At 42.8% G+C, this 9,692-nt stretch overlaps 2 protein-coding genes across 4 annotated transcripts in view; one reads left to right on the top strand and one right to left on the bottom strand.

Moving 5' to 3' along the window:
- Positions 1 to 13: 13 nt before the first annotated feature.
- Positions 14 to 9,495, top strand: GARIN5A (golgi associated RAB2 interactor 5A). 3 transcript variants are annotated; one of them, XM_088143564.1, is made up of 5 exons: positions 14 to 884; positions 2,042 to 2,183; positions 4,069 to 4,247; positions 4,743 to 4,983; positions 5,333 to 9,495. In XM_088143564.1, the coding sequence occupies exons 2-4, from the start codon at positions 2,100 to 2,102 to the stop codon at positions 4,981 to 4,983; spliced, it is 504 nt and encodes a 167-aa protein (XP_087999690.1). In that variant the 5' UTR covers positions 14 to 884; positions 2,042 to 2,099; the 3' UTR covers positions 5,333 to 9,495. The 3 variants fall into 3 exon arrangements, with proteins under 3 accessions (XP_087999690.1, XP_087999689.1, XP_025019082.2); XM_088143563.1 differs by having other exon boundaries at positions 4,743 to 9,495; XM_025163314.2 differs by having other exon boundaries at positions 14 to 2,183; positions 4,743 to 9,495.
- Positions 5,783 to 9,692, bottom strand: part of MYBPC2 (myosin binding protein C2) — a 36,707-nt gene continuing 32,797 nt past the window's right edge. The window contains exons 29-30 of the mRNA XM_088143288.1: positions 6,524 to 6,567; positions 5,783 to 5,917 (exon numbers count right to left, since the gene is read on the bottom strand). Of these exons, the coding sequence (XP_087999414.1) occupies positions 6,557 to 6,567 (11 nt within the window). The 3' untranslated portion in view covers positions 5,783 to 5,917; positions 6,524 to 6,556. The remainder of the gene's footprint in view (positions 5,918 to 6,523; positions 6,568 to 9,692) is intronic.

Genomic DNA, 9,692 nt, shown 5'->3' with positions numbered 1-9,692 from the left:
AGCACGTGGCGGGTGGTGGCTCTCGCGGCTGCAAAGCGCTGAGGAGCTATGAGCGCTGGTGACCTGGGGAGTCGAACCGAGGCGGGCGGCGGGCAAGGAGAGTCCTGCCGGCCAAGAAATTGCATGGTGTGGGCACGATCCCACGCACGGCACCCTTGTCGGAAAGTCGGTCCCGTCGAGCTCAGTGAGACGTGATTCCGAGTGAACTTGTCTGCGCCTCGTCCTCTAATCTCTTGCAGAACGGTCGAGCTTTGCCTCCTCTGTTTTTGCCGCGATAAAAGGGTGAAATAGCAACCCACAGTTTTTCTAGACCCAGCTCAGAGGAAGGGAAGGTATCTCGGACTAGTATGATCTATCATCTTGAACATAATGGATGCTACAGCTGTTGCAAGAGGAAGTAGATATAATGCACGCACCCAAGTAGAGGATCGGTTGTGTCAGAGATGGGGACGAGGTGAACTACCTCGGCTTTTCTGTCTTCACTTTGTTTTCTCTGAGATTCTCTAGCCATGCTAAGGATCTGCTGCTGTGGTCCCCTTCTTAAGAAGCAGTAACCATCAAAATAAGTACTGTGCTGTTTGCAGTCCTGTGTGTTTGCAGGGAAGAGTATCTGTCCCACTTTTCTTCCAACGAGCTGGAAGCAGCAGTTCTTCGATTTACTGTATCATCACAACTCTGAGTTTGGTTATGCTGTGATATGGAGACTGGCTGAGGGTCTCAGCTTTAGTTCAGCAAGAATAAAGTCTTGACCTAATATAAGAAATGTCAGGCTGTGACGACTTATGATTCTGCTTTTCCAAGACTTTTGCCATTCACACTGCCAATGATATATGCTTTTTCCTTTCTCTTTTTGCAAGAAGAGAATTCATGAAAAATCAAGACTAGTAGGTCTTGCAGCATTTCAGTTTTTTGTTTTACTGTCATTTCTGCTCAAATATGGCTGAAAGAGTTGCTTAATTTTGTTCCTTAAGTCTAATCCAAATTTTCTTTCCCTAGAATATGAAATTAATTAAGCTTAATTGAGAGGGTCCCAAGTATTCCATTTTTCCCCTAGGCTCTGCTTTCAAGTTACTGTTTGCTGTTTTTTATATTGACAAAACTGCATTGCAACCTGAACAAAGGTGGTGCTGAATTTAAGAGGCTAGCCAAAGTTACCCTGTTATGGTCTAGATCAGGTTGGGCTGTGGCTGAATTCAAACAATATGCTAAGTTAAAACCAAATAAATCATAGTTTAAGTTACAATGTATGAGCCTAATCTGTTTGTCCATCTAGGCTTTAGATGAGCAACCTGTTGCCCTCAGCCTAATTTAAAAATCATTGTGTAAGAGATCAGTTCAGATCTCTGCTAAGCGATATCTGTCTTCCACAGACTATTACTTAGTGAGAGGAAAAAGTGAAGAAATGGGAAGTATTTGGGAGGTAATTGGTAACCCCACTCACTGCTTGCTTCAGCCCCCTCACCATCTGCCCTCCAACAGATTATCCATGAGGAAATGTGGCATTAATAGAAACCGGTTGCCTGTTGCAACTGAGTCCAGTCTTTTTGAGATTGGCTGGCAATTGTCCTCTCCAGAAACTCAACAGTCACCTGCTGTCAGATTAACTTTTACACTGGAGATGATGAGGATTGCACTGAGGAATTTCTAGATGCAAGCATGTGCTCTCTCATCCTTCTCTCAGGATCAGCCCTTCTTTTAGGGGAAGTGAGATGGCTATCTCAGGTGGTAAATATTGGGGGAAGCAGGGACCAGTACTGAGGTGCTAGCAAACCAACCAGTACATTTTAGGGGGCCTGCTTTATTAGCCTCAGGTGGAATGAAAGACACAGCCCAGTTGCCAATACTGAAGTAAATTTCATTTGCTAGCCCTATCTGTTTCTGTGCATGGCAAGAATAACCATCTTGTTTTTCGCTTCAAGCAGCAAAATAGTTTAGGCCAGTCCCAGCTATCTTAGCTGCTCTCCTTTCATTTGTCTGGAATAGAAATTTGCAACCCTTTTAGATTTCTCCCTTGATGCTCTGCTTCATGTTCTGCCTACAGGTTCTAGGCCACAGTAGCCTGGACCCCTTCTTTGTCCACCGGATGTCCATGTTTTGGAATGGGAGACCTGCGGAAGTGCCTAGCCAGTGGGGAATATGGCATGCTGAAAGATTGTCCTCTATTTGAAAGCAATTTTATGCAGGTGAAGCAGAGTGGAAAATAAATTAGAAAAATCTCCTGTATTTACTTGCCCAAACCTGAACCCTAAGGCTCTCCTCTGATGCTCTTGCAAAATGAATCAAGGCAAGCACAATCTTTTTTGTGGTGGTATCCTAGAGATTGTTTACTTGGTGCCCATCACTTACCCTTTTCAGCACCATGTGACCAACTTTTCTTTTTCCCAGGCATGTTACAAATGTGTGTCTGTGCAATGTTATTTAATTTTTATAAGTATTTTATTTTGCTTTCTATACTGTCCAGAAAACTACTGTTTGAGAAACTTAAAAATGGAATAAATAATTACAACCCAGTCACCCTAGCCTCCTAGCAGTCCTGCATTAGCTGAAGATCCACAGAAAAGCAGCAAGTTCTAACAGATAGGGTTGCCATTCAGTCATCTTCTTTGAGTCAGATGAGGTTCAGCAAAAGAATCAAGTTGTTAGGCTTATATCTCCACGTAGGTAAAACAGTGTTTTTGATGGGGAAAATGTATCTAATCTATTTGGGGGGGTGGGGAAGGTATCCCATTTGCTGTACATAATTAGCCTGTGATATCTTTGAAAATATGTTCCAACTGTGGAAGAATCAGTGGGAAGGTGCTTTTTCTAGGATGGTACCTATTTTCCTTTATTACATTTTTTTAAAAAGCAGAGGCACCTCATTCAGTTGTTCTGCTTCATGTATGTAAATATCTTCACCGCTACGCTATGCTGGCAGTTCTCCATTTTGTCTGGTTGCATTTGCAAGTTAGAAGTCTTGACTACAGAGATTATCCTAATCTAATTTTTCCTGCAGTTAATTAAATTTGAGCCTAACACATCTGGGGGGAAACATGTCAGAGAAAGCTATCCTTTTCTTACTCAGCTTCCAGAAAAAACAGGAATCCTTACACCCAGCTTCTACTGAATAATCCTTTTTCCAGCTAAAGAAACAAATCAAATGCCCTAAATAAAACTTGGATCTGATATAACATGTAGAGTTATGTTTTACAAGCAAAGCCATTTTTATGTATGCTGTTACAGAGTTGCTATTGTATGGATATGTTCCTCTCTACACCATCTAGGTCTCCTTGTGAAAAGGTGGGATATTAATATAACTGATTTATGTACTTGGTCCTGTAGAATGAATGCTGAACCTGATCCAAGGTTAAATCTGACAAAGTTTATACCAGTTTCAGCAAACTTTGCTGATCAAACAAGCATATCCTTTGCATTGGAAAAGCAAGGCTGCCATTGATTTTTAGAACCAAAGTGATCTTTCAGAACCTACCACCAATTTGCAAGTGGTCAGTGAAGAAAAATTATGTCCGAGAATCGCTATACTATAAAGGACACGTCTTGGCAACAATACAGAAGTAGTTTGCCATTGCCTTGGATGACTATGTCATAAATCCTCAGTAGATGAACTGAGTCCATTCCCAAAATGGCCATTGCTTCATTTCAGGTTGAAAAACCTCCAGCCCTCCAGATATTGCTCAACTATAACTTGCAACATCTGTAATCACAGCCAATGAAAAGGAACACTGAGAATTATAGTTCTACAGCATCTGGAAGACTACATCTCTACCCTGACTTAATCTTTATTTAGTAACCTTTAAAAACTTGGGAAATATGCAGTGACTTGGATAAAGAGAACCCTTTTTTCTTACCTCTATTTTGTACAGAATTCTGGCCTCTGGTTAACTGAACTTATTGTTGTTTATGTACCCCAGTTGGGTTTCTACAGAACCACAGACTACTCAACTATATTTTGACTGGCTGTTTTAGCTTAATAGTCATGATGTGAAGGCCACTTCAAAGTTTTCTCCTGTAATAGTCAGTTACTATGAAAGTGCAAAGAAGCCCTCAAAGTGAACGTTTCCCTTCCAGGTTACCAAGACAGGGGATATTGCCAACAAAGTCACGGTGGGCATCGCTGCCAGCAGCCCAAGCCTTGAGATGCCTGATCTCATGCTGCTGGCACGGCCAGCACCTTCCCTAACAGGACAGTGTGAGTGCCAGTGTCCTGAAGCACTGCCTTTCCCAGATGAGGAGCTGCAGCTGTTTGGGTGAGTGTCTGTCACCACACTCCAGGGATGTACCCCCAAAGCCTTGTGTGTGGTCCACCTTGAAAAATGCAATCAGATGGTAAATTTTAGTGTGATAGAAGGGGGAGAACTATTAAACACACGGGGAGCCCTTATATTGACCCAGCTGAGTTTTTAAACAATAGTTACTGTATATTGAATGATGTTTAAGTTTTGTCCTGGTCATGCTCCACTTCCTTGTGCTGTCTCCGTGCACCATTTTGGAGTACAGCCCCAAGCACATCACTTAGAGGCTGAATAGAAACTTCAATCCAAAAAAGATTGTGCACCTCTGGCTTTAAGCAGGAGTGTTGGCAGGGGGTGGGGGTTTCAAAAAGGCCAAGATGGCAGCTCTGACTGTGCCACTGCAGTCACCATCTTGATCTTTTTAACCCTCCCAATGGATAGCCCTGGCTTTAAGATTCTCTCTCCAGTTTCTCCCCATTCACGTACATCTTCCATCTCCTCCTTCCCCAGGCTTCTGCCCTTGAAGTTCGCCCGTCTCTACGTCCACGATGAGTCGCGATTCCAGCTCAAAGTCCGCCTGGCCAATGGCCGTACCTTTTATCTGCAGCTTCTGACGCATCCCCTCAAGCAGGATCATGTCTTTGGGCAGTGGGTACGGCTGCTGTACCGCCTGCGCTTTTACCACGCTGATGCCCCCATTACTTATGAACAGGAGACTGCAGCATATCGCCAGAAAAAAACTTTTTCTTAGGTGAGCTTCAGCCCCCTTCTCCGCCCCCAGTCCCAGTATAGGATCCCTGCTCATTCCTCATTGTTGCCCAAATCTCTGTGAAGGGGCCTTTTTCTTGGGATTTGATAGGGTGCAGATACTACTTCTCAGAACTGGAGGAACAGCAAAAGCCTTAGTGGAGAAGCAGTGAGAAGGCCCAGGTATTCTGGGAACACTAGTTGGTGAAGCAGGTTCTGAAACTAGTAGGCAACTGGGTTAAGCTAGAAAGGTGCTAAGGACATCTGGGGTCATTTTGACATTTCAGATGGCTTCTTTCTTGGGTCAGCCTCCTCTGTGCCTGCTGGTGCCTCTCTGTCTCTCTTTCTTGCAGCAGGAGGAAGAGAGCACATTCTCCTGGTGAGGAAGACGACGCTCAGGGGAACCAAGGATATCTTTATCTATCCCCCCAAAACAATACAAAGTAAGGTTTTCTTCCCAGCGCAGGCTCGCCAGTGTTGGATACCGTTCCTCCCCGTGTGAAGCTACTGCAAACTTCCCTACCCAAAGAGGAGACACTCTCCCCCACCACTTCCCCATCAATAAATGAATGAACAAAACTGCTTTCCACACAGCTGATAATTGTAAGTCATCTGCTTAGATCAGCCATCCGCTAAATTCATGCCTGGAAGATCTCTTTCTCCACTGTCTTCCATCCACATTAGATGCTGCTCCCCTTTACAAGAGGGAGAGGGGTCCAGATTAGCCAATCAAGTTCACTTTATTGACACAAGAACTGACTGAACAAACACACAGACAGATTGGGAGAAGATTAGCTGGATTGTGGTACTTCTGATCCAAATATGATATGTGTGGCTTCTTTAATTGGGGGGTGGTGGGAGAAGAGATGCTGTTCTTGATGCCCAGCATCTGCCCAAGGCAGGAAGGGACACTGGAGCAAAAATGAGGCGACTGCATGCTGCAGAAAAAGCAGAGCAAGAATCAGTATTTGGAGAAATTGGGGGTAAGTAGACAAGCAGATCATTTGACCCAATCATACTCTCTACCCTCAAGGCTCCCTTCCATGCCCCACATTCATAAGGTTCTTCCCTCCCAAGAAAAAATGACAGAACTCTTCTGCAGGAATCCAACTAGAAACCTGCAGATCATCTGGAGTCACCAACCGTTGTGCTAAAATAACAGTAATGGATGCAGGCTTTATTTCATCTCAACAGTGGCAGGATGATACTAGAAGATGCCACAAACCTGGGGGTGGGGAATGGACTGGCATTAGAGGCAGGCCTGTCATCCAGTTTCCTTGGTTCACCAGGTCTTAATCTAGTTTTTAGGATTCACATAGCACACTTGAGTGGGACAGGCTGAATTTGCACAAGTTTGTGGTGTAATGACTTATGCAAGCACCACCTTTTTAAAAAAGATGTAGTCCTAATCACCAGGTTATTTTCCAACACACCCAAGTTGCCGTTCTTTCTGGACGAAAAGAAATGCAGTATTTTCTTCTAGATCCCAGTAACAACTTATTGCCTGTCCAGATACATTGGAAAATATGTAACATGTTACTCACCATTTCCCTGATTTGACAGTTGTGGCAACAAGGTTACTGGGGTGCTATTGGGGAAGGAGGGGGGTAAAAAGGAAAAACAGAAATGAGTGAGATTGTGAGTGTGCCTTATGTTAGTTTCATGAAAAGGTGAGCAAAGCTGCTTTCTCTTTTCCACTCACCTGAACAACCAATTCCCATCTTGTGAAGACCATTTTTCCCTGCCTCTGCTGCTGGCTGTGTACCCATCTCTCACTGATTGCAACTACAAATTAATGCTGATGAGTTGCAAATGCCTAGAATCTCAAGTTCCTCATTGTCCTTGGAAAGTAAAGTCTCCCTCAAATTGAACTTGGCTCATGAGTGACATCCAAGACATGTCCATAGAATCACAGAGTTGGAAGACCCCAATTAGACCATCAAATCCAACCTTCAGAAATCCAAATTAAAGCATCCTGGGCTGATAGCTATTTAGCCTCCACTTGAATGCATCCAGTGAAGGGGTACCCACTAGTTCTCCAGGAGATCAGCTTCACTGTCCAACTGCTCCCCTCTTAAGCTTCTAGTGTTCAATCAGAACATTACAGGCTTCCTGTAATTTAAAGTTGTAGCTTTCTTGGCAACAGCGTAGAAGTGGTTTGCTAGTGACAACCTCTGGGTTTTTTTTCAACTTCCCCGTGTAGCCTAGAGCCCTGGAAGGTCTCCTATCCAAGTACTACTAAGATCTGACCCTGCCAAGCTTCTGAGCACAGGCAGAATAAGTCAGCTGCTGCCATCTGCTGTTTTTTTCTTCCTTTCTCACTTCAGCAGCAGATGAAACTTGTGCTCCAGTAAGCTCATCTTGTGTTTGGAGGCATTTCAATTTATTTTCAATTCAATTTATGGATTGAATCGCAGGGACTGTCTGTATGCCACATCTCTTAGATACCCTCAAATACTATACAGTTTAACCCGCATGGAACTATTACTTGATTCATTACTATACAACACTCAGGATCTGTTGGGGTTAAAAAAAACACACTCTGATCTGGCACATGGAGGACCGAAGGCTTTTTAGGCTTCTCGGTGCATTTGCTAATAGTTTCAAAAATCAATCCTTTTTTGCAGCCACCCATTAGCAGCCTTTTAGAAGGAATGTTTTGTAAACTGCCAGACAAATGTACACAAATACATGGGAACAAATGCATAGACAAGCAAGGAGAGCAGGCTGAAAAGTTAGCTGCTTCTGTTTTTTATGGAAGGAGCGGGGAGGATTGTTTAATTCATCAGCATTGAAAGCTGTAGGAGGAAGGTATACTCAGTGACTGACCAGTTTGAAACTGAGGAAGTAAGTGCTAGTTTGCTGGCCTTTCTGTGCTCAGCTACTAGTTAGTTTTGGGGAAGCAATGATTAGTTGAAGGTGCTCTCTGCAAGTTTTAGATTTGCGAGTATGCAGATAACATGCTAAATGTGCTTGCTGTCTGCCAATGGAGAGGAGAGCATGGAGGGGAAAGTGCAAGCACTGGAGATAACTGGCAATGGAGAAGGCTAGTGATGTGGCAGACAGCTTAAATACGAATGCCCTTGTGTTTCTGCAGGCTCAAGCCAACACTGAGCTGCAGAATACACCCACCTTTGTGGCTGTGATTTAAAACTGTGACGTAGATGTAAAATAATTGAAAGTGGATTTACATGGGCACAAGGTATGATGTAGATGGTGCTGTTTTCCGTCAAAAATCCATTTTGCCCAATTCTTTTTACAACAGATCCTGCAGCCTTTGCCACTTTGGTGGGCTGCCAAATGCAACTGGTTTCAACGTTTTATTTTTGGGATAGAAAAATGCCTGCTGCTTATATAAGCGTGGAAATGCAAGACTTTTAATCAGCACTGTGAGAGGGGAAGGCATTGTGAAATTGACTCAGTTCAATTTGATGAGATTCCACGGTGAAATTGACTAAAGAAGGGACAAAGCACTAGGGAGGTAGGGGTACCCCTGATTTCTGCTTTCCTCAGTGGATTGGTAAGCCAAAAAGGATTTATCTTTCTCCTTTTTTATTCTAACTGCATCAAATATGCAGGAATAAAAGAACCATTGGTCCAACCTTTGCAAGTTTGCATGCTGAAAACAGGACTAAAACCAAGAAGCATGGCAGTAAATAGAATCTACAATTGGTGTACTACTGATTGCAAAAAATATCTCCTTGTTCTCCCACAGTTATGAAGTATCCCCAATAACCAGGTGCCCATACCAGGAAGTATTGCATTCTACTATACTCATGTATCTCCTGAGCAAAATGTGCTTTTAAAGAATGTCCACCGTGCCTCACAAAAGGAAGGGGCTGTAATGTAGATCCTGCCCAAGTTGTTGACTTCTTGTCCCTATCTGTGGTGCACTGTCTTCCCAGAGGATTCTTCTAAACAACATGAGAAAGAGCCCAAGGGAGAATGAGAGGGGAAAGATTCGTCCTCATTTTAAGACTCAAGCCTGAACTGGGGTAATTCCTTCTCCTGTGAACATGTCTGAAGTTTTACTAGTGAATTATTAATCAGCTTCTGTTCTGTGCTTAGGAGCAACAGCTGGCTATAATGTATTTCCCTGCATTATTTATTTCCTTTCTTTTTTGGTTAAAGAGCTATTTCACTCTTTAAAAGAAAAAGTGGAAGTAAACCTGTAATTAACACACACACAAGCAGAGAAGCTGATTCAAAAGACTATCCATGACTAATGCTCATAAGCCTTGAATGGGAAGCAAAAGAGGCAGAAGCAGTAATCAAGAAGGTTTTAATTAATGATCCAGTCTGTAAAAGATGTAATAATGCTTCGCTTGTTCATGCTGGACAAGGCTGGTGTTGGTGCCGCAAATGTTTTTTTTTTTTGTAAAAAATATTCATTAAAAAGACAGGTATGAAGAAACACCGGGCAACAATTTACAAAATTGTATTTAATACTTGTATTTTATATTTGTATTATTTGTGTTTTTATTGATTTTAAATTGTTTTGTTGTGAACTGCCCAGAGTCCCTCCTTGTGGGGGAGTCAGGCAGTGATATAAATTTGACGTCTAAATAAATAAAAATAAATAAATAAAATCCAGGAATGTGATAATAAGAGTGACATTCTCAATAACAAGTGCAAAGGAAGGCAATTCTAGAGAATGGTTAATAATGGGAGCCCTCAGTGTGAACCAAGATGGGAAAAAGTTAGAGGCTTAGT

Source organism: Python bivittatus, unplaced genomic scaffold (genome assembly GCF_059951505.1).
Source record: "Python bivittatus isolate LINGU-HERP-01145 unplaced genomic scaffold, Pbiv_v1 ctg000410_np1212, whole genome shotgun sequence".
Taxonomy (NCBI): Eukaryota; Metazoa; Chordata; class Lepidosauria; order Squamata; family Pythonidae; genus Python; species Python bivittatus.
This window is presented reverse-complemented; position numbering and strand designations above follow the sequence as displayed.

What these genes read in the sequence shown, in the direction of transcription:
- GARIN5A (XM_088143564.1), top strand. Translation starts at nt 2,100, where the DNA reads ATGGGAGACCTGCGGAAGTGCCTAGCCAGTGGGGAATATGGCATGCTG. An exon ending in TTGAAAGCAATTTTATGCAG is followed by an intron (nt 2,184 to 4,068) that starts GTGAAGCAGAGT and finishes TTTCCCTTCCAG; the next exon opens with GTTACCAAGACAGGGGATAT. An exon ending in GAGGAGCTGCAGCTGTTTGG is followed by an intron (nt 4,248 to 4,742) that starts GTGAGTGTCTGT and finishes CTCCTTCCCCAG; the next exon opens with GCTTCTGCCCTTGAAGTTCG.